Here is a 26,330-nt window from a genome sequence, read left to right as displayed (position 1 = left end):
CTATTTTTTTTTTTTTATCATTCTATCCTGTTCTTGGATCAGCACCTCTTCAAATTAGTCACCCCTCGAGATCCGCTGTGTTTGCAGAATGAATTTTTGTTCATGTACGTGATAAATATCGTCTTAAATATTCTGATAATTATAATCATTGTGACTGCCAGGATGGCCGAGAGGTTACACACACTCGCCTCGAAGCTGTCTAGCCTGGTTTGAATCTCGGACCAGCTATAAACTGTCATCCCAATGTGTCAATAGACGGGGCGATTCATCAGTGCATGTGCGCCGTCCCTCGGATTTACGTTAAACTTGGCGTCCTGTCTGACGGCATTAGTTGGTGGAGGTTAAAAATCCCACGGTGACCTTGGTGAAAAGGCGAGCTATCGCCGGCACCATGGCCAAATTCCAAATTTGTTGAACATCAGGTCTGGCCAGCCGGTTCGTGAAAGACTTCGGCCAAGCTTCCCATGACCAACCCAGCAAGAATGAGAGAATAATTGTGGTGGTGGTTAAAGAAGAAGATTGTGATACTCACGATCAGAGAGATGACCGTTTGTCGACCTAAATAGAGAGCGAAAGCTCGTCTCCAATCCTCCGTTCCCATTTTGGCCTCTCTGAAGGGTTTTCTATTGCTTTGGTCCAGTCCTGCTCTCCCTTCAATTGTTTAGTGTGTTAACCTCAACACCACCTTATGTCCAATCCTTTGTTTATTTCTAGCCTTTTCTAGTCTTTTATGTCAGTTTGTCAACCGCTTCACAATCCCTCCCCACTATTAGCGTGTATACCCCCCATCTTTCAACTATTTGAGACTAAACATACAAATTTAAAGTATACTTGAACCATGTACTTCCTATGAATCCTATGTCAGGAATACAGGACTTTCTAAGTGACGTGATCACCCCACAATGCATCGGCGCACATTTCGCAAAACCCCATAGCAACAATGGTGATCAGGGCATCATATATCATTGGTGCGAGGTAAGGATTTATATGTAAGCCGAAATGTATCTCATGTATTATGGAAATTCATCTTTAAGATCTAATAATTATTATGCAAATATCCAGGGCTTGCGAATGCACATTTTTGCGATATTAAGGTGGGTCCCCGAGAGGCGCTATATTGAAATAGATTTGCATGTGGGTTCACAGACAGACACATGGACTGACACAAGTAAGAAAACTAATATTATTTGCAAATAAAGTTAAAAGCGGGTCCTGGTGTCAATACCAAGCTTAGGTTTTCTGGATAGTTTTCGCTTCATGATGAGCTCATTAGGAACTAGAACAGCATTCGGTGGAGCGCATACCTCCACAGGCTGAAGAGTTTACGTTTTGCATCCCACTGATAGGTCAGACCTGCATCCAGACCTGAAGCAAAATCGAATCAGCTTGTTCTTGTCATTTACCCAACTCATGCACCGAATTTCATCCAAATCTGCCCATAACTTTTTGAGATACCCTGCTTACAGACCGACAGACAGGCAAACAAACAAACAAACAGACAGACAGGGGTGAAAACATAACCTCCCTCCACCTTCGGTGACGGAGGTAATAAAGGGAAAGAATGAAGACCAACAGGTTTGGAAAATAAAAATCGACAATGGAAGGTAACCAAGAAAATATAAAAGACAATTGTATCAGGCTGGATTAATTATTTTTAATGTATAAACAATTAACTCGCCAGACCAATGGAAGACTATTAACAATGAGATGTACATCCACACAAATCTCAAATAAACTATCCTGGTGACAGTCTATTTATACCCATACAAGTGTTGTCGACTTGATAAGAGCAACTGTGTAAAGTACCCATCAGGTATGGCCAGTGTAAAGTACCCATAACCTTAACTTTGATTGCTAACTTTTCTTATTAACCTTGAAAACAACCTGCTTGATCCAATGCTTGCATTCATAAACACAATTTTCCACTAATGCACGGTGTCATGATAACTACAGGAAAAATAAATAAAATGGTCAAACACAGCAATTGAAGTTTTGCTATTACAAGTAAAATCAATTGTTATAAGGATACAAACAACAGCTGTATCAATGTTATTTCAGCAAATGAACTGCACAAACCAAAAACCAATCAATATTCAATTAAAACCCAATGGAGCAATAAAGTTAATTCCTTCAAAAAGATGATGTAGATATGTTCAGATTAGATATGTACCCACAATGCTTTGCGTTTTTACAAAAAAAAAAAACAACAAAAAAAAACAAGGTTGTCGAAACAAAATCAGAGTGCGCACGAAGCAACAGGTTCAAATCTGCTCCAAATAAATTTCCCATTTCACGTGATGAAAAAGATGTGTTCCGCTGAGATGGTACCAGATGATCATCTGAAGAGAAAACAAAATGGACTGCAGGAAAAGATAATGGCTTTCAGCGAGCGTGGATCGGTATATTACAACAACACCGTGGGTTTATGTATTTTTAACAACCAGACTCGATGGCATAATGGTTATCGCATCTGCTCTGACTCGGGGAGGTCGGCAGTTCAACTCCAACCATGACAGAGTCACACAAAAGACCATTTAAGTGAATGGTACGCGCTGTTTCCTTAGTTGGCGTTCGACATTTAAAGGGGAGAGCACATTTGACCAATCGGTTGGGGAAGGGAAAACTTCTTATTAATTGACCCACTGAGTGCAGCAAGAAAAGATGTCATAAAGATGGTGTCACCGGTACCCAAAGTGCCTGGAGAAGTTGCGGATATCTTTTCTGGGGTCAGGTCCATTGTTTGACTCAAATGAAAATCAAAAAGGAAGAGAAGGGGGATGATAGAGAAAAGGTGGGAAGGGAGGTGGAATACATGGTGCAAAATGGGAGGGAAGGGATGAGGAGGTGAGGGTTGGGGGGGGGAGGATCAAATATTCCACCATTTTTGCTTACATCAAATAGATAATTCCTGATATTTACAAACCCCCACCCCTCCCATTCCCCCACATTTATGAGTGCCGTTGAATGCAACTGCAAAGCTTAAATGGGATGCAATGCTTTCATTCTCACGTCAAACTAAAAGTCATGACTTTAATATTAAGGATGCATAAATGTATTTAACTTCCATGCTGCATTCTTAAACGGCTGAACGGAATGAGTTGAAAATTAACTGGTGGCTGTACTCGGAGGATGCACGGGAATGTTTCAGGGGATAAAAAAAAAAATCATAGTCCCGAGGGGTTCAGGGTGGGTGGAGAGGGAGCACCCCAATTCTCTCGATATAAATGCGCGTTGTATAGTGCCACCTGGTGGAAGCCAGTATGACAAGTCATAATAAAATACAGTATACCAAAGCCATCATAAAAAGTGGGGGAATTAACCCACGAGTACAAGGATGGGTTCCTTGCTAATTTAATAAAATATACAACACCAACACCTCAGGAGCAAAAATGCAAAAGAATCTTGTGATGAAAACATAAGCACTTGTTTAAAACCTCAGCTTATTAAAAGAAGGTCGTGTTCTGTCGAAGCTTGAAGTGAGATTTCCAGCCAAGTTTTATGCCTAATGGAGGACAAGAAGGAATGGGCAGGAGGAAAGGTAAATGTGGAAACAAATGAGAAAAACATGGTCAACATTGCAGAAACAGAGAAAACAAAATTGAGACAAGTGGGCGAAAAGAGGGAAATTTCATGTTTGAGGATTGTGTGTTGTTAGGGGTATAATGATGGTGTGGGTTAAAGGGTATGAGGATAGCGTGGGCAAGAGGTGCGAGGATAGTGTAAGTATGGGGTATGAGGGAAGTGTGTCCTTGTATGCTTGACTGGCCATGCCCCCCCCCCCAAAATGGCCATGTGATTACATAACATATCACGTGACCCGCCATGTCATGTCGAGGATACTTTTGCTTTGGGAATTGTGTTTACATGTGGCCTCCATAGGATTTGAACTCTGAAAAAGTTCTGAGAATGTCATCTAAATGCCTTGTTGCTGGTTGTAGCAATACAACAAAGATGGTGGGAGTGTGCATGTTTTCCCAAAAGATCCCGCTGGAAGGAAAATATGGATAGCCAAGGTAAAACTAATCAGAGGAAAGTGGCATGGCTCAACTGCTTCAAGCATTATTTGCAGCGCCAATTTTGAAGATAATTCATACGACACCGGCCTGCATTCCCAGTCTGGGATGAGCAAATCGAAGCGATTTAAAGCCGACATGATCACGACGAAGATTAGAGATCATCGTAATCTCATGAAGAATAAGAAAATGGACAGGACAGCTGCGGAAAAGCGCAAGAAACCGAGGGTAAGTCGTGTTATTTTTTTTTCGAATTTTTATTTAGCATCAGCCATGATCGCTATCACTTTAGTAATGAATCAGTAACTTTCTACATTACATATCAGACATACGTACAGGTATAGCTGTTTCAAACATACAACAGGTACAGCAGTATCAGACATACAGTACATACTTACAGACGTAAGCAGTCATAAGCAGGGCTATTAGTAACATACGTGTAGCTTCTATGTGCCACGCAGATAGAAAATCTACAGAAACGGAGAAAACTATGAAACGATGCTTAATCCCCATGACGATGGTGCATAGTTTGACAGCAACAACCTTCACATTTTAATACATGTTATTTGCAGATGCGTGCTCCACCAGGCTGGCTCAGTTTCTTTTTACACAATTGAGTACCATCAACAAGAAAAGGGGCAAAATTGGCATCTAGTGACAGGATATAATACAAACATGCCTGATGCTGGCTTAATGGTTACGGTGGTGGGCTTGGGATCCAAGGATCCTGAGTTCAAATCCCACTCGGCTGTTGAATTAATACCAGGTGGGGTTGACTCTGCCTGTCATCCTTCCGAGGTGGAACCTCGGATGCGCATAGCGGCCACGCATGACGACTTCACTTTAGGAACAGCGGTGACAACACTAATATATAATGGCCCTGGATTATTATAAAAGATGTTTATCTGTCTATCTGCCTGTGTGCGTCGCCATTTTTCTCAGAGATAGCCGAATGGATCTTGGTCAAACTTTCAGAGGTTCATCAGTGAGCTCATCAGTGTTTTCGGCCAAAAAAAAAAATTGAAAAATTAAAAAAAAGATAGTTGGATTTTTTCTGTTTTTTAATGCCTTTGTAGTTGAAGGATTGCGGGAGGCATATAGCTGTTGTCAGGTTTGTTTCTACAATTAGTGCCATCAATATTTAATGGTAGCTCAATTTCTTAGACCCCTCGGAGTACAAAACCACCATTTAGGTTTTTTTTTTCTTCCTTCATTGAAATTTCCGAGGTGTATCTCGGAGCTGGCTGGGACTTTCGGAATGAAATTTTACATCAATAATGGGAATAAAACATCGGCAGGGGTTGACACAATTTCTTTGAGCTTGACCTAAGTTTTAAGGTAATGACCAAATTCGACATTTCCACATTTTTCACCATAACTCGACGAATGTTTGTCCAATTTGAGCAGAATTGCCCTATCTAGATAGCCTTGAACAAGGCGCATTTATGCTTAATTTACATCATACTCTTTGAGTTGAATGTCAAGGTCAAATGGCGCTCTGAAAAAAAAACAAATGCAATCTTTTTGTTGGTCAATGGTTAATTTGCCAATGCAGAATCTCAAGAAGCAGTTGGCCTTCCATCCTGCATCATATTAGTGCACCTGCATTGAAGGTATGCACCTAATAGTTGATTATTGTCATTGACCTACTTTTTTTGGATTGCCACCTAATTCACAAAAACACCTTTTTGATCATAATTTTAATAACATTCCGATTTTCATGATGTTGACTTTTATGGATAGATTGTAGATGGAGACACATTCTGTTAACTTATACTCTATCGCTAAATGTTGAAGGTGATGGTTATATAGCAGTCCAAAAAATATATAGCCATCATTGGATCATGGGCCAAGTGTAAGCCAGGGGAGGCTTACCCTTGGTGATGACATATATCTCGTTGTTCTTGTTGTTTTACATGCTTCTTGGCCTGGTTTCATTTACCCATTTTATTAAGCTTTACATTGGCGTTTTTTTATTATTCCGGTGTTTCTTTTCCCCGCTTAACACGGTCCAGTGAGACTGTAATGAGTGGTAAGTAGCATGACTGAGTCACCTTCATCGGATGTACCACCAAAAAATTAGTAAGTAAAGAGATTTTCTTTCCCCACCATTGGGATGATCAGGAACATCAGGAGCCAAAATTGAGTGAAAAGACGCAGAAAAAACGTAATAATTGGGTAATAAAGCGCAGAAAGTAATAAAACGTAGTAATACATCACAGAAACAACCCCCTGGGCAGTGAGACTAGCCTCATCCTCTTGGTCAATTAGGTTGTGGCCAGAAGGCAGGGCATAAAGACAGCACACATGATAGATAATACACCATTGTGATCCTCCCATAAGTGTAGAAGAGACCAAGGGGAGGGTGGGGAACTAGGCATTTTGCATTAAAATGGGAATTTTTAGTTTGAGAAAGTGAATATCCAGATAGGAAATTATGGGAGAAAAAGAAGATAAACAGTAAAGACAGGAGTGGAACAAAGGATGACTGGAGAGGATTGAAGATATTAACAATTGGTTTCATTCAGTAACAACATTTAGAGCGTATTTGCGAGAAGCAAGGATGAGAACAGACAGACTCGTTTTGTACTTTGTCTACTTGTGTTCTTGAAATTCATGCAAAAGTAGAATGATGTCAAATCAATCTTTGTCCTGCATGTGACTTACTTACTTGTGTAGTCAATCCTATACATGTATGCCAAATATTGAAAAAAAGATTATAAAATGAAAAATAAAAGAAAACACCAAATTTGGGATTTAAAGATGCATTTTCCACCAAATTAAACACAAAAAGCATTTTTTTTCTTCATGAAAAGGCAAATAAGATTGATAAACGTTAACAGTAAAAAGTGCAAGATTTATTACCATACTGAGGCGCTGATATTCTGGCTTCTTCCCACGCCTGCCTTTGAACACCAATGGAACAATCTGTTGAGAGAGACTGGAGGTCATTCATGCATCCACTTGAACTCCTAAATGCCTTCCATAAAGAAAGATCACCTCCTATATGAACACCTACACAAACATTTCCATCAAGCACATACCTTGCGTCGAATAGACCACATGCCGAAGAGAACCACAACCACAGCACCAAGCAACAAGACAGCATTGAAGAAATGTCCTCCTCCATCATATCCAATTTCTGTATATCCCTGTTGCCCACCAAACCTTCTGTAGGTCTCTACATCAAAGATTCCTCCTGAACATGATGGTGAGGAAATGTACATGACATGGCAATTGGGTGAAAAAGAAAAAAACAAGCGAAGAGAATGGTGCATTAATAGAAGGAAGAAAAGGGAAGGGAAGAACATCTGGGGAGAAAAAATTAATGCTTGATCCTTTCATGCATCATTCCAATTTTTCTGTGGATCTAACTCGCCATAATATCGTTGCGATTCTGGAAACCGCATGCCTCCAAGGCAATGGCATCCATCATACAGTGGTCCCCAGACAGTTATTTCATTAATATATATACAGTTAGACCTTTCCCTCATGTCTAATGGGTCAAACGGGATGAAGTGCGTTGTGTGGATCTCATAGTTAGGTCTGATTATATCTCAATCTTCATTCCTACTCTTTTCCTCTTATTCCTGAAATAAATCAAAGCAGGCACTGCACTCAGACGGCCGCCTGTAGAAACTGGCGTTGAAAAAAAGTAGAAGCAAACAATAAACAACCTCCACCGCCATACAGGACGTATGCGGAACATTCTTTTCAACCCATTTCTGCATCTAATAATTCTAATCAATCCTTTCCTTCAATCCATGACACAGATCAGGGCCTGCACCACACACACCACTGCCTGTGAAAGATCACCGCATTGTCAATGGCGGACTCGCGCGCAGCCCCGTGATAATTTATCATCGTACAGAACGGGGCACGAATAGCACACCTATTCATTCGTGTCTGCGTGCTTATTACAATAACATCTTATCATCACATTGTATGGGATGCGCATGGCGCACATCTTTGTTCAGGTCTACGTGCTGGTTAACGACGGCGTCTCACCGTCGATTCTTCACTCACCACCACAGCCAACAATATCTCCCGTGGACGGTAGACATCTTCTCGCACCTCCGCATGGACTCACCTGCCACAACGTCAAGGCATGCTGTATGGCCCGGATTGCCCGGGCCGCATAGTGTACCGACGAAGCAAGCACATTGATCGGTGCCAACCGCAGCGCGCCGGGGATGCAGGAGAGGGCATGTGGGACCGGCGCGGCCCTCGGCCAGTTGCTGGAGCATGGCCCGGGAGTTCGATGCGGGACGATTCATATCGTGGGGTTCGGAGCGAGACGATTCCACAGCTCAGCGAGGTATCGCCGGATGCACCAGTGAAACCGCTTCCGGCCATGACGGCCGGGTCGTGTGGTGGCCAGGGCCCAATGGGAGAGCCCGATTCGGATGACGACGCACTGCTTCGGGGCGGCACCCCGCCCTGCACTGCAGGGCCTATAAAGGATAGATCGCGAAGCCGTCCAGAGTCGTCGTCGTGGTGGTCATCCTCAGCTTCCTTGCTGGGATTGGATAGGTCTCTGCATGCGCCTGCTGCACGCCGTCTTCTCCTTCACACACTCGTTGCTGGCTCCTCCCACCCGCCTGCCCCACGTCGTTGGCTCCATCCACCCACCTGACTCCACCTCCGCCTGCCCTCATCGCTGGCTCCACCCACCCACCTGACTCCGCCTCCATCCACGCACTCGCCGCTGACTCCACCCAGTCCCTCCCTCATGCCTGACGATCGTGCCCATTCTCTGGATCGGCGCAGACGCTTTGCTGCACCGTAGCCAAGCAGGAGATGACGTGCCAACTATCAAGAAGGGATCATTCAGCAGAGCATCCCCCCAAAACGTACTGAGTGGCGCGATCATTCAATTGTGCAAGGTATTACGAGACCGTTGGCCTCATCTCCTTTCCTTTTTGCTCATTATCTCTTCTTCATCGGAGTGTGTGTGTGTGTGTGTGTGTGTGTGTGTGTGTGTGTGTGTGTGTGTGTGTGTGTGTGTGTGTGTGTGTGTGTGTGTGTGTGTGTGTGTTATGGTGCCTGTCCTCGCATAAGTTAAGATTGCAGAAGAATTATATCAGGATAAGTCTGCTCTGTCTGCTTTTGTAAGTTGCTTATTTTATTGTCGCACCTCACATTTCTTGCTATCCCTGCTTTACATACAACAATAAACTCTATTAATTGTGCTACATATTTTCCCTCACCTGCCGGTAAGAAATGATTGTGCAGGAATGTTTCCAGCTCGTTTTTGTCTTTTCTTTCATTGATCCAGCATGGTCCGTATCCTAGCCGAGCCGGGACTTTATTCCCAATGATCCGTTCTTTCAGCAGGTAAGTCCTTGGCAGTGTCACTCGGCTGCATCTGACCCGGTAAGGTGACTAGGTTCGGACAAGGCGTACCGGAGCGTGTCCCCCGGTAATTAGGTCACGTGATTATTTTTAGATAACCGGATAAACTGTAGACGGAGGACCCTAAGTCACGTGGTTGAGTTATTGGCGTTCGCGGTCGGTCAGCAACCCGCCGTGTCATGGAGTTATCCGTGTGCAACGACATGCGATTCCGGGGAGTCTGGTGAGAACCCGAGATGGCTTCCTTCCCTAGTGGTCTTCTCACCCTGACCCCCGGCCGCAACAATATATACTCCCTTATTTGGCCCACGAGCACATATTCTGAGAAGTTATTAAAGTATTTGAACACCTTTCATCACCCTGAATCTGCTCAAAAATATGGCTTGCGAGTTCATAGTGTGAAATAGAGTATGTTCTCCAATAGATCAGTGACGTAATAACAAAACAACGTCAACCGGGATGCAAGGACTGACTGTACTTGTAGTGCTTCTCTTTGTCTACCCGTCCTTTTTGCTGTCAAATGCACCATTACAAATTAATTTGGTCTCAGTGACTTGATGGTCCTGATCATGAGTATATTGGTTAGTACGTCTGTTAAAGGACAGATTGGGTTGTGGCAAATAGCCCTCAGTATGACACCGTAACTGCATCCGGCGATCTCTGCTTGGATCGCTAATTAGGGTAACCGGGCAGACAGGACCCATTGGCACATTGCCTCACTTGCTCAGGCATTCCACCTGAATAGGGTAACGTGGCAAACAGGCCCAAAACCCTGTTCAGAGAGCAAAATGAGTTGGCCGACGCGCGACTGAATTGACGTGGTTTGTTGGAATTCAGACCGGGTAACTGGGACGAGTCCGACGACGAAAACATTGATGTCAGTTGAGTGTATTCGGACCTGAGGCACGGGAAACTGTCGTCGAAAAGCAAAATTTATATTGAGCGTACAATTGGGTGCCAAATTTAAATTAAGGATAATGGAGAGTGATCAGGGCAACTCAAACCAGGAGAGGGATTGAGAAGGCGCAGTGGAGCCACCTCCCCCCACCCTCTGCCCCAACCCCGCACCCCTCAGCAGTTCAGCCCCAAGCAGCAGAAATGAGTTGACAAGACTAAGCAAAACAGTTGATGGCCATAATGCAGAACATGTCGGACAAGTGGGATGATATGAAGGCTAGCCAGGCGAGTTGAAGGCAGAAATGAGAGCGGGTCATCACAGGCAGGACAACATGGCAGGAACATTTGAGGCTAGCCAGGCTGAGCTGGCAGAAAAAAAATGGAAGCAGGCCATGACAGCTTGGCGACGTCCATGGCAGAGGTGCGGAACACACAGCGGGAAATAGTGGCCTGCCCGGCCAAGGTAGCAGAGGGGATTAGTGCCACAGGAAGGGACACAAAGGGTTGCCCGGGAGTAACAAAGGAGAAGACACTAAGAGTAAAGGGTTAACAGAAATAGCGCCCAACAGGTGACAGGGGAAATAAAATGAGGAATGGGAGCATAACAGTGATGGATTTGGTGGCCAGGGCCAGGAGATTAAGGGAAGAGTTATAGCAGGCCCTGGTTGAAGAGGCAGGAGGACGTATTGAGGCAGAGAGGTGCAAGGTGCGTGCATCCCCACAGGTACAGAGATTCTTGCTTGGAGAGCCGGATGAGAAGCAAAATTGCAGGGTGGAGCCAATGATTGCCGATAACAGATACGTGGACACACAAAGCAATGGTTTTAATGGGAATCAGCAAGTCCAGATAACATAGGCCTGGACAGGGATAACCCCAGGGTTGTGTACTTGTCAGTGTGCGTGCCTGTGTGTGTACCTGTAAGCGTGCCTGAATGAATCAGTGCAGGATGGAGTCCGCATGCGAGCTGGTTGAATCCTTTGCCACAGCATGCGTTTGCGTGGTTAAAATTCAAATGGCCGGTATGCGAAGCGTGCATTTCGGTACGTGCTGAGCTACTGTGTCGCAAGATGGAAGCCATGCAGCCTGCACATGCCAGTATGGAAAGGGGTGAGAGCGAGGAGCTGCCCATACTCACTCCTGAAGCTGGGACACAGATTTGTGTGGCAGAGACTGAACTGCCAGCCATTGAGACATGCACCTTGGTGCCAGTTAAGTTGCCAGCAAGGGGCAGCGGGATCCACATGATGGAGCATGCATGCGTGAGGGCCCCCAGGGAATAGTTAGGAATGGATCGCCATGCTCCCTTCAGGTTTTGTTGAAAGCCCAGAGTGCTAAAATTAACTATCTACCCATCATTCTGAGCCAAGTAATTACCGACCCATAAAACGGTGCCGGTTTGCATGCCGTATGGCCTAATAGAAAAGGAGGGAGTGCCAGGTAAAAAGGTGTGCTTGTCTGATTCAGTGTTTCCTTTATCCTGGAAAGTGGCTTCTGTTCCTGTTTTCAAGGTTGCTGGTGAGCATTCTGAGCCCAGTAACTATTGACCCATCAGCCTGCTTCTTGTAGTAAGTAAAGTATTTGAATGGCTCATCAATCAATAATTTCTCAGCCACCTGGAAAACAATGAATTTCTCATTGACTGGCAGTATGGCTTTCACCATTCTCGCTGCACTGGCAATTTGCTATCCTTAATTGCTGATCATTATCTTGCCAAAACGAAGTTTTTGCAAGATATGTTAGTCAGCTTGTATGTTGTTTTTTTGTTTGTTTGTTTGTCTGTAATGACATATAAAAAATTCTGCAGAGCACAGTTATCATCGTAAATTTTTGTAACTTCGCATCTCAGAGGCCTATAGAGGTCCCTTTCAGTGCACAAAATTTTGAAGGTCAAGGTCAAAGGTCAAGGTCACTTTGGCGCAAATCAGGGGAGTCGACGAAACCCTTATTTTTTGAGTAATTTTGATCGGATCGTCTTCAAACTTCATGGGAATATAGTTCATGGTCTGGCGCTCAGCTGATTAATTTTTGGTGGCGATTGGCCTTGACCTTCATATGTTTTTTTTTTTTTTTTTGGTCTGTAATCACGTATAAATCACTCTGCAGAGCACAGTTATCATTGAAAATTTCTGTAACTTCGCATATCAGAGGCCTATAGAGGTCCCTTTCAGCGCATAAAATTTTGAAGGTCAAGGTCAAAGGTCAAGGTCACTTTGTCGCAAATCAGGGGAGTCGACGAAACCCTTATTTTTTGAGTAATTTTGATCGGATCGTCTTCAAACTTCATGGGAATATAGTTCATGGTCTGACGCTCAGCTGATTAATTTTTAGTGGCGATTAGCCTTGACCTTCATGGTTAGCGCCTCAGGTCAAACATATTTGACCCCAAGGTCAAATTTTCAAGTTTTAGGAACCATATCGTGTAGTACCTCAAATTGAACACCTCGATGAGTGCTTTCTAGATATGTCAAGCTTGAGACATTATGACGTCATTTGGTGACATTATGAGGCAAAAGCATATTTTTCATGGTTACTCTGTAGAACGATTCTCATCGGAATCTCTCGTGGGCAGATATTCCTCAAGGAGTCGCTCCTGGTGGATAGCAGCTCTGTTCACCTCAGTGTGACCTTAAAGAAGTCACATGTGGTCACCTTTTGGCAAGATACGGGTCACCCTGCGGGTGACATTGGTTTGTTTTTTTATTGCTGATCATTTCATTGGACCTCAAAGGTGAAGCTCTTTCAATATCTTACTTTGAATATCTCAATGGCATTTGACAAGGTGTGACACAAGGGTCTGCTGCACAAGCTTCAGTCATTTGGTGTATCTGAAGTAATGCATTCAATTATATCAGCTTTCCTTACAAATCGCAAGATGAAGGTGGTACTTGAGCGTCAATCTTCTCCTACTCACTCCATCAACTCTGGTGTTCTCTAGGGCTCCGTCCTTGATCCCACTTTGTTCTTTGTTTATATCAATGATCTCCCTGATACTCTTCTGTCTCAGCAAGCCATTTATGCTGACGACACCTCACATTATTGTTTTTTTGTGTACTTTGTCGAGGCTCGTATGAGAGCGAACACACAACGCACATTAAGGGGGGCATGAGACAAGAGGAGTGGGAGTGGGAATGACAAAACAGTGGGGAACAGCGACATTAGAAGATCTATGGAAGGGAGGGGGATGGGGGCAGGGAACATGGGGTATACAAGATGGACATTACAGGGACTTTCAGGAAGGAAAGCAGGGAATTTGAAGGAGGTGGGTTTGGGATGGATTAACAGGGGTAGAAAAGATCGAGGATTTGGTTGGGGGACGATAAGGTGGTGGTGAACAGCTGTTTCAAAGGCCTGGAGAGAAGAATGGGATTGAACAGCGTGAGGGAGTTTATTCCAAAGGCGGGGAAAAAGAGGAATAAAAGAGTGAAGGTGAGCAGTGATTTGTGATTTTGGTAGTTTTATCAGAAGTGGGTTGTTGGCGGATCTTGAGCACCCTGCGGAAATATGGTGGGGACAAATCGCAGACAAATCGCAAATCGCAGAAATATGGTGGGGACGGGAGGGGGGGGCGACATCGGAGAGAAGACGGTAGAAGACAGAAAGACCACCGACCTGCCTGCAGCAAGAGAGTGAGAGGCCCAAAGACTCAGCCTCATCGCGGGAGATGCCAATGATCCGAAATGCCTTGGTTTCCACAGCGTGAAGCCGAGAAAGGTGAAAGGCAGGAGCACCAGCCCAGAGGGGAGAGCAGTCCTCCATCAGGCTGTGGACGAAAGCTTTGTATGCGGTCAAGAGCTCAGCTGGGCCGAGGAAGGACTTTGCATGACGGAGGATTCCCAGTCGGCGACTAGCTTTGGAGGCCAGGTTGGAAATGTGGCTTTCCCAGGAAAGATCATGGCAGATAGTGAGACCCAGAAGCTGCAAAGAAAGGACTTCTTGAAGACGATTGTTGAGAAAGTGGATGGGGGAGGGGGAGTTCCAAACAGTCCTTTCAGAGAGAAAAAGTGAGAGTGTGAGATTTGTCATGATTGAAAGACATGTTCCACATGTTGGACCAGTTTGTGATTTTACCCAGATCTGCAGAGAGCGAAGAAGCTGCTACTTGCCGGTCTGAGGGATGACAGATGGTACGGCAGAGGGTGGAGTCATCAGCAAAGATATAGGATTTTCCATATTTATATAAATATTCCATATTTCCATATAAAAAGGATTTTCCAGAGAGTTGGAGAGATCATTGATGAAAACCAGAAAAAAAATTCTTTACTGTACATCTGCTGATTCATTCAACACTACTTGTAATGAGGTTCGTGTTTCACTGGACAATTATTTGGAGAAAGTATTGAAGTAGGGGCATGATTGGCTGGTAACGTGCAATGCAAATAAAACTAGAAAGCATCCCAAAACGCAAAGTCCGTTTGTGGCCGCTTTGTACTCAAACTAAACTTCACAAAAAAAAACTGCTAAAAATATATTTGTACATTTTATTCATTTGTGTTCTCCATATTCTCGTAATAACGGTTTGTTGAAAACTTGGATGACAATAGCTCAAATGGCAAAACGTTATGGCCTGGACAGACAGTCATTATCATGATGTATGTTAAACTGGCATCCCATCTGCCGGCCTTAATTGGTCGATGTTAAAGTTCCCACAGTGTTCTTCGTGACGAGTATGCGAGCTTCAAAAAGGGTTCAACTCTTCAACCAGTCTCTTGCCGTAGGTCAGTTGCCACTCTTAGTTTGTTCTGCAGATATTTAAATGGGCAAATGTTCTGCTGGCCTTTCTAACTTGGTTCCTCCTGCAAGAGTGTTTGAACACAAGACTTGGCTTGCCATCTCTACACATCCATACACGATAGCTGATCCAAAATGAAGAACGAAATGCTGTGCAAATAGTTTTTCCCTTGTGTTGTCTCACATTGGAATTCACTACCTGTATCATGCTTCCCATTATCTATGCAGCTGAGGATTGTCAATTCCGACTTCCTACATCTTTGAAGTTTCATCTGACTTTGCCAGACTTTTGTAGTTTAACAGTCTTTTTGTCTTGTGTTGTATTTCGAGGTGGTTGCTCACCTTGGTGAGATTTGGTAATGCGACCACCTCTTATGTGAATGTATTTTGGTAGTTCTATGGCTGTCTTGGACGTTTTCTTCTACTTTTCCTCTTTCTTTCCTTATCCTCACCCTTTTTGAAAGAAACGGGGGAAATTGTAATCGGCTCCGTCTGTCTGTCCGTCCATCCACCCATCCATCCATCCATCCATCCATCCATCTGTCTGTTCGTCACTCTATCTTCTCTTAAAAGGTTGAGCAGAAATTCACCAAACTTGGAAGTTATGATCACCACATGACACAAATGTGCAAAAGCAGTCAATTTTGCTTTGATATTTCCTTTTGTGAAGTTTCTTCACATTATTTTGAAAAATCATTCAAGGATTGGGCTGACAGGATGGCCCAGAGGTGTGCACACTCACCTCTAAGCTGTCTTGCCTGGATTTGATTCCTGACCCAGCTATAAACTGTCATTCTGGCATTTCACAGGCAGGGTGATTCATCACTTAGTGTACCATCCTTCGGATAAACGTTAAACGGAAGGTCCTGTCTGCCGGCATGAGTCGATGGATGTTAAAGATCCCACTTTGTCTTTCATGAAGAGAAGGCAAGTATTCACCAACACCATGGCCAAATTCCTGCCCTCACCAGCAGGGGGAATTGCATCAATGGTGCAGCTGTGCTCCCAACAATGATACAAACTGGCAGCCACAGGCTGCACACAAAATGATGATAAGTCCGTGTGTGATCAAATCGTTGCAAAACTATTTGAGTGGTAACATATTAGCACACAGATTCTGATTGTTAAACTGCATGTAGTGGATGGGGGGGGGGGCGAGGGGTGAGGGAGGAAGGAGAGGGGAATCACAATGTCAGCAAAGAATTCCAAAAACGATCTCCTTACCTGAATTAAACACCAGATGTTGTGTGTCTATTTCCTCATGGTTAACAGGAAGAGTTTGTATTTCGCCCAGACGCTCATCCTCAAATTCTTCCTGATAGTTTTCATCGACATCCATTTCCTCATCAAATCGCTGAATCATGTTGTCACCCACTGGCTCCAGCTCCCACTCAGGACGTCTGAGGCCGGGCTCCAGCTGTGGCCTGGGATGCCCGACACCGGCCTCCGGCTCCTGCCCGGGACGCGCAACGCCGGCGTCCGGCTCTGGCTCCGGCCAGGGACGCCTGACGCCAGCCTCCGGCTCCGGCCAGGGACGCCCGACCTCCGGCTCCGGCCAGGGACGCCTGACGCCAGCCTCCGGCTCCGGCCAGGGACGCCTGACGCCAGCCTCCGGCTCCGGCCAGGGACGCCCGACCTCCGGCTCCGGCCAGGGACGCCCGACGGCGGACTCCGGCTGTGGACGCCCGACGCCGGCCTCCGGCTCTGGCATCGGCCCCGGATGCCCGACGCCAGCCTCCGGCTCTGGATCCGGACCCGGACGCCCGACACCGGACTCCGGCTCTGGATTTGGACCGGGACGCCCGACATGGGACTCCGGCTCTGGTCCAGGATGCCCGATGCCAGACTCCGGCTCTGGATCTGGACTGGGACGCCTGACGCTGGACTCCGACTCCAGCCCGGGATGTCCGACACCAGCCTCCGGCTCTGGCTCTGGCCCAACGCCGGCCTCCGGCTCTGGATCCGGCCTGGGATGCCTGACGCCGGACTCCGGCTCTGGATCGAGACCGGGACGCCCAATGCCGGCCTCCGGCTCTGGCGCCGGCCCGGGATGCCCGACACCGGCCTCCGGCTCTGGATTCGGACCGGGACGCCCGACACCGGACTCCGGCTCTGGTCTGGGATGCCCAACGCCGGACTCCGGCTCTGGATCTAGACCGGGACGCCTGACGCTGGACTCCGGCTCCAGCCCGGGATGCCCGACACCAGCCTCCGGCTCTGGCTCTGGCTCTGGCTCTGGCCCAACGCCTGCCTCCGGCTCTAGCTCTGGTCCGGGATGCCCGACGCCGGACTCCGGCTCTGGTCCGTGATGCCTGACGTCAGACTCCGGCTCCAGCCCGGGATGTCTGACACCAGCCTCCGGCTCTGGCTCTGGCTCCAGCCCGACGCCAGCATCTGGCTCTAGCTCCGGCCCGGGACGCCCGACACCAGCCTCCAGCTCTGGCTCCGGCTCTAGCTCTGGCCCGGGACGCCCGACGCCGACCTCCGGCTCTAGCTCCGGCCCTGAACGCCCGACACCAGCCTCCGGCTCTGGCTCTGGCTCCAGCCCGACGCCAGCCTCTGGCTCTAGCTCCGGCCCAGGACGCCCGACACCAGCCTCCGGCTCTGGCTCCGGCTCTAGCTCTGGCCCGGGACGCCCGACGCCGACCTCCGGCTCTAGCTCCGGCCCTGAACGCCCGACACCAGCCTCCGGCTCTGGCTCTGGCTCCAGCCCGACGCCAGCCTCTGGCTCTAGCTCCGGCCCGGGACGCCCGACACCAGCCTCCGGCTCTGGCTCCGGCTCTAGCTCTGGCCCGGGACGCCCGACGCCGACCTCCGGCTCTAGCTCCGGCCCTGAACGCCCGACACCAGCCTCCGGCTCTGGCTCTGGCTCCAGCCCGACGCCAGCCTCTGGCTCTAGCTCCGGCCCGGGACGCCCGACACCAGCCTCCGGCTCTGGCTCCGGTTCTAGCTCTGGCCCTGAACGCCCGACACCAGCCTCTGGCTCTGGCTTTGGCTCCGGCCCGACGCCGGCCTCTGGCTCTAGCTCCGGCACGGGACGCCCGACGCTGACCTCCAGTTCTGAACGCCCGACGCCGGCCTCTGGCTCCGGCTCTGGCTCTGGCTCTGGCCCAACGCCTGCCTCCGGCTCTAGCTCTGGCCTGGGACGCCCAACGCCAGACTCTGGCTCTGGTCCGGGATGCCCGACGCCGGACTCCGGCTCTGGTCTGGGATGCCTGACGTCAGACTCCGGCTCCAGCCCGGGATGTCCGACACCAGCCTCCGGCTCTGGCTCTGGCTCCAGCCCGACGCCAACCTCTGGCTCTAGCTCCGGCCCGGGAAGCCCGACACCAGCCTCCGGCTCCGGCTCCGGCTCTAGCTCTGGCCCGGGACGCCCGACGCCGACCTCCGGCTCTAGCTCCGGCCCTGAACGCCCGGCACCAGCCTCTGGCTCTGGCTTTGGCTCCGGCCCGACGCCGGCCTCTGGCTCTAGCTCCGGCACGGGACGCCCGACGCTGACCTCCAGTTCTGAACGCCCGACGCCGGCCTCTGGCTCCGGCAATGGACGCCCGACGCCGGCCTCTGGCTCTGGCCAGGGACGCCCGACGCCAGCCTCTGGCTCCGGCCAGGGACGCCCGACACCGGCCTCTGGCTCCGGCCAGGGACGCCCGACGCCAGCCTCTGGCTCCGGCCAGGGACGCCCGACGCCAGCCTCCGGCTCCGGCCCGGGATGCCCGACGCCGGGCTCTGGCCCTGGCTTTGGATCTCCGAGGCCTGGTTCCTTCTGCAAGGAGCCCAGCGCATCATTGGGTTGATGCATAGGTTGTTCTCCAAGCATTATTCCTGCAAAATAAAAAAAATAAAAACAGTAAAACAACATTTTGAAAGCTTTCCAAACACAGAAATGCAATTTATATCCTCATGGCTTAATTATTATTTTTCACCCCCGATTGCAACATTGCATGGTTGAAGTGTTGATTCATTGGTTTGTGGTGGAAAAAAAAATCGAAAAAGCAACCATCTCACAAAATAGGTCGAATTTGAAGGGCATTTTTTAAAGCATTGCTCATATTTTTTTGAACCACGTAATGTTCAAAAGCACAGTATTTGGATTTATCATCACATACTAAAATATTTAATTTGGGGTCTCTCTGTCTGACGTTACTTATCCAATCATTCGGTCGTTACTAATCCAATCTCAACCAAACGTGCTATGGCGACTGGGGGTCACACGGTAGAGGTTTGAGCGACTTCATTTGCCCCTCCCCCCCTCCTCAAAGAGATTTTCCGCCTTGGAAGAACTCCATGTTGAGGTGTATAAATCGCTTATTGTCACCACAAATTATTCAATCAGTTCTGTCCTACGTTTGATTACCTTTAAAACAGTCGCTACTGTTGTTTAACACTTTGGGAGGAAACCCGACGTCCTTGAGGCATTCAATGCTTATCGCGTCTGACCTGAGCCTTCTCAACTCGCTAGGCCTCTAAGGCCACAATGATCTTGGGCCCACGACACACTTTCAGCCAAATTGTGACCTTTATTTGACGCATCTTGAACCCAATTTATAAAGGTCGCTCGCATTGTTTAATACTCGCCTGAGGGAAATTTGGAAAAAAAATTGGACAAATACATGTATATTTACATATGGGCAGTATATAGGCTGAGAGTCAATGGTCCGCATCGCAAACGGAAGTAAAATTTATTATAACCACCAATTCATCAATTCCATCCAATGATAATGGCATCGTAATAAAACATAATGGCATAACAATAACATTGACATTATTACAAAATAATTTTACTAGTAGTGGTATGAACAATAATAACAGTAAAGCGAGAACAGCCCTTGGTGGAGCGCATACCTCCGCCAGGCTGAACAGTTTACGTTTTGTATCCCACTGATAGGCCTTATCCTGATCTGGCCTTCACCAAAATCAAATTGGCTTGTTCTTATCACCGACTCAACTCATCCACCAAGTTTTGTCATAATATGTCCATTACTTTTTGGAGATATGCTGTACAGTACAGTATGGGATATCCTTTTTGGCCCGAGGTCTCAATGGTGAAGAATCACTTCACAAATTATAGTATCCGGATCAGGCTCCTCACCAAAATGGAATCAATTCGTACTTGTCACGCACCCAACCTGTCCACCAAGCTTTGTCTGAATCCATCCATATATTTTTGAGATATCCTGCTCACAGACAAACAAACAAATGAAATTGCTCGTTGAGCAAGGAATTGCCAGAATAACTTTGTCATATCTCTATGATCTCTGAAAAAACAAAAACCTGGAAATCAATTTGGTTCTTATAAGTCGATAGTGCTACTGTTTAATGAGTTACAGTATAGCACTTAGTTTGGTCATGATTATAACTTGGAAGCCAATCGGACTTGAAATGGCGTTTTTATCGCAATTTGAAAGTTTTGACCCGACTCCCCTGACATTCGACCCCGACCGCTAAGAAGGGTGTTGGTGTGATACCCCAATGAGACATATGGTTGGATGCAGAATTGGAAGATGCACATTTTGGCTCAATATCCGGATCCCAATATCCCAATGAGACATATGGTTGGATGCAGTATTGGAAGATGCACATTTTGGATTTGCACAACCTCTGCACCATTGGTACCCAGACTCTGACCAGTCATTAATTTGCACACAGATGCACAACCTGGAAAGCTTGGTCTCCAAATAATAATAATAACTGGACGGCATTCATAGAATACTTACTCTGCGCAATCTTGAGAAGAACTTCATGTGAATCAAACTCTTCTGGCGGCAAATTTGTAATTCAAAAAATTCAATCAAAATCAAATGGAAGACCAAATAAAATAGGTACTGTATTGGAGTCATCAGAAGGAAACCCGAACAAGCAAAAATGCAAATATGAAGTCATCAGGAGGAACCTGGATAGGACTGGTTTCAACTGCTGCTACTCTACCCTCAAACCAATCGAGGCACAGCCAAGTCAGCCTCATTCAAGAAAATATATAAATGAAAAAGAACGCATTCAAAAAACTTCAATAACTCTGGCTGCCAGACCATGCATCCGATCAGGTTGAAATTTAATACATATATTCCCCACCACTACTGTGTCATCATTTTGAAGCTTCGCATTGATTGATGCAGTGGTTAAAAGGAGAGAATTAAAAAAAATATTTTCCTTCAATCCAATATGGCTGCCAAACCATGTAACCAATTATTCATGAACACCGTGGTATCCCCAAGGCTTGGGGAACATGTGCGTGAAGTTTCCTCTCGATCTGTCCAGCTGTTCTGGAGAAGAGGCTTCCTTACAGGTTTGACGGTAAATCCAAATGATTGGATGCAGCGTTCTATGTTTGCAACCATCGTATCATAACAAAATGGTACCCATGGTATCATTAAAAAAAAAAATCACTTATTCCCCATGGGGAGTACTTGTCAGGTGCCAAGTTTCAATTTTTTTCCATGGAGCAGTTTCGGAGATACGAGGTCCAACGTTTCTACTTTTTTCCAACATACTGCAACATCACAAGACCTATGACATCATAATTATCATTAAAGCATTCCACAAGAATAGTTGCATCGATGGTGAAAATTTTGTGTCATTCCAACAAGTGGTTCCAGCGAAAAGGGAATAACAAAATGCAGACACGCACGTACGCACGCATGGGGCTGATGGCTTAACCCCACTGATCACTTGGTGAGCGTGGGCTAATAAAGGACAACATGGTTGGGTGTAAAGCACAGTAGGTTAAGCGAGTGTGAAAATGTATAATTAATGTCAAAAATACTTTGAATACAAATGTAACCCAACTATGCACAAACTGTACATATGTCCCACCCAAACCCTGGCCACTCCCATATGGAGCAGGTGTTTCCAGTACTGCAGTTCAAACATATATATATATATATATATATATATATATATATATATATATATATATATATATATATATATATATATATATATATATATAATATTATATTTCATGGACACAAAGTGACCGTAAATGATAAAAGAGACAGGCAAAATATACACAAACGGCATGATGAAAGATGGGGATGGCAAAACCCTAAATATTTAATCACAAGCGATGGATGCTCCTGATGCAGGAGACTTCACTGTCTCCATCCAGGAAGCTTTTCAAAAAATCTGGACCTTATCTGATGGAGATCAATATGTTCAGCATTGTGGAAAATCAATACCTGATTGAAGAGATAATTCAAGGAAGGAGAGGGAGGGTAGTTGGTCCTGCGTCTGTGAAATGGAGATCAAAATAGTATTTGGGACTTTGGGCTTTTCCATTCAAAGTACTTTTACCAACAATGTGAAACACCACCAAGTCTGGTCAAGGAACAGGGTCATGGGACTGGGAGGTGGATGGAGCCATTTAATGGTGAATCGTTTGTTGTTTGTCTGAAACAAAACTCAACATTGAAATCCCTCACCATCAGAAGACCTTTTCGGTGTGCCACTTACTTGATGTCACCACAGATGTCGTGTTGTACATGTTTCGGTTATACTGTGTATTAAAGCACAACCTTGAGGGGGGAGGGAAAGCCGGCTGTCTTCTTTGCTTGCACTCTTGCAAATCTCAAATAAAGCATCCCACAGGTTTCCACGAGAGGAGGCCTTTGGGTTCTTCCAATGACTGGTCAGAGTCTGGATACCATCGACGCAGATTGCGAGGTAGTGCATGAGTGCTCAGATTCTGGGTACCAGAGGCGCAGATTGTGAGGTAGTGCATGAGTGCTCAGAGTCTGGGTACCAGAGGCACAGATTGTGAGGTAGTTAATGACGAGTCACAGTTTGGGTACCATCGGTGCAGATTGTGAGGTAGTTAATGACTGGTCAGAGTCTGGATACCATCGACGCAGATTGTGAGGTAGTTAATGACGAGTCACAGTCTGGGTACCATCAGTGCAGATTGTGAGGTAGTTAATGACTAGTCACAGTCCGGGTACCATTGGTGCAGATTGTGAGGTAGTTAATGACTGGTGAGAGTCTGGGTACCATCGGTGCAGATTGTGAGGTAGTTAATGACTTGTCACAGTCCGGGTACCATTGGTGCAGATTGTGAGGTAGTTAATGACTGGTGAGAGTCTGGGTACCATCGGTGCAGATTGTGAGGTAGTTAATGACTGGTGAGAGTCTGGGTACCATCGGTGCAGATTGTGAGGTAGTTAATGACTTGTCACAGTCCGGGTACCATTGGTGCAGATTGTGAGGTAGTTAATGACTGGTGAGAGTCTGGGTACCATCGGTGCAGATTGTGAGGTAGTTAATGACTTGTCACAGTCAGGGTACCATCGGTGCAGATTGTGAGGTAGTTAATGACTGGTCAGAGTCCGGGTACCATCGGTGCAGATTGTGAGGTAGTTAATGACTAGTCACAGTCCGGGTACCATCGGTGCAGATTGTGAGGTAGTTAATGACTAGTCACAGTCCGGGTACCATCGGTGCAGATTGTGAGGTAGTTAATGACTGGTGAGAGTCCGGGTACCATCGGTGCAGATTGTGAGGTAGTTAATGACTGGTGAGAGTCCGGGTACCATCGGTGCAGATTGTGAGGTAGTTAATGACTAGTCACAGTCCGGGTACCATCGGTGCAGATTGTGAGGTAGTTAATGACTAGTCACAGTCCGGGTACCATCGGTGCAGATTGTGAGGTAGTTAATGACTAGTCACAGTCCGGGTACCATCGGTGCAGATTGTGAGGTAGTTAATGACTGGTGAGAGTCCGGGTACCATCGGTGCAGATTGTGAGGTAGTTAATGACTGGTGAGAGTCCGGGTACCATCGGTGCAGATTGTGAGGTAGTTAATGACTGGTGAGAGTCCGGGTACCATCGGTGCAGATTGTGAGGTAGTTAATGACTGGTCACAGTCCGGGTACCATCGGTGCAGATTGTGAGGTAGTTAATGACTAGTCACAGTCCGGGTACCATCGGTGCAGATTGTGAGGTAGTTAATGACTAGTCACAGTCCGGGTACCATCGGTGCAGATTGTGAGGTAGTTAATGACTAGTCACAGTCCGGGTACCATCGGTGCAGATTGTGAGGTAGTTAATGACTAGTCACAGTCCGGGTACCATCGGTGCAGATTGTGAGGTAGTTAATGACTGGTGAGAGTCCGGGTACCATCGGTGCAGATTGTGAGGTAGTTAATGACTGGTGAGAGTCCGGGTACCATCGGTGCAGATTGTGAGGTAGTTAATGACTAGTCACAGTCCGGGTACCATCGGTGCAGATTGTGAGGTAGTTAATGACTGGTGAGAGTCCGGGTACCATCGGTGCAGATTGTGAGGTAGTTAATGACTAGTCACAGTCCGGGTACCATCGGTGCAGATTGTGAGGTAGTTAATGACTGGTGAGAGTCCGGGTACCATCGGTGCAGATTGTGAGGTAGTTAATGACTGGTGAGAGTCCGGGTACCATCGGTGCAGATTGTGAGGTAGTTAATGACTGGTCACAGTCCGGGTACCATCGGTGCAGATTGTGAGGTAGTTAATGACTGGTGAGAGTCCGGGTACCATCGGTGCAGATTGTGAGGTGGTGCAGGTTATATTTGGTGTTTTGTTTCCTTCGAGTAAAGAGACGATCAGGCCCTTCATCTGGTCTACGTTTCCTGATCATCGGCACCAACAACACACAAACAATCACAGAATCACACGAACAACACAAGACGAGACTTACCAGGAATAAGGGAGAACAACAGCAGTGTAAAGGCAGCCATGGTATTGTTTCGTTTAACGTGACCCTGTTGTTGTTGAAGGTTTTCAACTCGGGTGCATTTTCGTGAACAGTCAATTTGTGGGTCGCGATCAGTAATCTGGAGTGAACCAAGTGACCACCCGATCAACCGAACCTTCCGGCTTGCACAATGACGTCATTCACTTCCGTGTTCGTGTTCGTGTTCGTGTTGTGGTTGTTGTTGTTGTTGTTGTTGTTGTTGTTGCTGTTGTTGTTGTATGAGGGACCGTGACGTCGTTGACGACGTTGAGTTGCACATTGTGGATGAAAACACGAGGAGACTGTTATAAACGAGCTAAATTAATCATACGAACCATTTAAATATGACTATAAACATCCAAATTGCATTGCACAGCAATTCAAAGGTTCGTAACAATTTGGAACTCCACAACAAACAACCCGAATACTGAAGGCAGAGTTCCTGAGGGGAGGGAGGGGGGGGTTGTTCATCAAGCATCTCGCGAGCGCTTGCCAAACCAGCCGTTCCCTAGCAACAGTTTCGAATGGAGTGCTTGCTTGAGTGCTTAAGCAGCTTGGCGAGCGTTCAACATGAAACTTGGTCAGTGAACACACCCCTGTCCCTCTCAACAGACAGGTTCATCTATAATAATTAATCTGCACCGCTCGGTAAAGTTGTGGTCATTTTCTGTCCCTCTCCGCAGTCCCGGGTCGAAGGAACAATATTATTTTCCCCGTTGAAGTTACCCCACCCACATGGGATCAGCTTGTTTGGGTTATCGTTGTTCAAAATCCATCAATCGGTGGGTGGAGCTGGCTTCCGTTATCCCTCTGTCTGTCTGTCTGTCTGTGAACAGGATATCTGAAAACACTGAGGATGGATTCGGACGAAACTTGGTGGAAAGGTTGGCTACGTGACAAGGAAGAGCTGATTCGATTTTGGTGAAGATCCGAATTAAGATCGGAATACGAGATCTTTTTAATTTTTATTAATTAATTCTCCACCATTGAGACATGAGGCCAAAAAACGATCGACATGGGGGGAGAGGAAGAGGTACCGGTCCTCAGGTCTGGGCAGACATGGCGGCGTGGCTGTGAGTGGGAGGATGTGAAGTGTGTGTGAGTGGGAGGATGTGAAGTGTGTGTGAGTGGGAGGATGTGAAGAGTGGCTGTGAGTGGGAGGATGTGAAGAGTGTCTGTGAGTGGGAGGATGTGAAGAGTGTGTGTGAGTGGGAGGATGTGAAGAGTGGCTGTGAGTGGGAGGATGTGAAGAGTGGCTGTGAGTGGGAGGATGTGAAGAGTGTGTGTGAGTGGGAGGATGTGAAGAGTGTGTGTGAGTGGGAGGATGTAAAGAGTGTGTGTGAGTGGGAGGATGTAAAGAGTGTCTGTGTGTGGGAGGATGTGAAGAGTGTCTGTGAGTGGGAGGATGTGAAGAGTGTGTGTGTGAGTGGGAGGATGTGAAGCGTGCCTGTGAGCGGGAGGATGTGAAGAGTGTCTCTGAGTGGGAGGATGTAAAGTGTGTCTGTGTGTGGGAGGATGTGAAGAGTGTCTGTGAGTGGGAGGATGTGAAGAGTGTCTGTGAGTGGGAGGATGTGAAGAGTGTCTGTGAGTGGGAGGATGTGAAGAGTGTCTATGAGTGGGAGGATGTGAAGAGTG

At 46.7% G+C, this 26,330-nt stretch overlaps 1 protein-coding gene across 3 annotated transcripts; it reads right to left on the bottom strand.

Annotated features, from left to right (window-relative positions):
• Positions 1 to 1,629: 1,629 nt before the first annotated feature.
• Positions 1,630 to 24,876, bottom strand: LOC147029879 (uncharacterized). Of its 3 annotated transcripts, none has more exons than XM_085873345.1 (6): positions 24,660 to 24,876; positions 16,626 to 18,816; positions 16,219 to 16,592; positions 7,058 to 7,212; positions 6,879 to 6,941; positions 1,630 to 3,502 (listed from the first exon to the last, which is right to left on the bottom strand). In XM_085873345.1, exons 1-6 carry the CDS (start codon positions 24,697 to 24,699, stop codon positions 3,497 to 3,499), a joined length of 2,829 nt encoding a protein of 942 aa, XP_085729471.1. In that variant the 5' UTR covers positions 24,700 to 24,876; the 3' UTR covers positions 1,630 to 3,496. The 3 variants fall into 3 exon arrangements, with proteins under 3 accessions (XP_085729471.1, XP_085729472.1, XP_085729470.1); XM_085873346.1 differs by having other exon boundaries at positions 16,219 to 16,559; XM_085873344.1 differs by having other exon boundaries at positions 16,219 to 18,816.
• Between the last annotated feature and the right edge of the window lie 1,454 nt (positions 24,877 to 26,330).

The sequence above is a fragment of the Eptatretus burgeri genome, chromosome 3, assembly GCF_056783735.1.
Source record: "Eptatretus burgeri isolate ZD-2024b chromosome 3, Ebu_testis_v1, whole genome shotgun sequence".
Lineage (NCBI taxonomy): Eukaryota > Metazoa > Chordata > Myxini > Myxiniformes > Myxinidae > Eptatretus > Eptatretus burgeri.
This window is presented reverse-complemented; position numbering and strand designations above follow the sequence as displayed.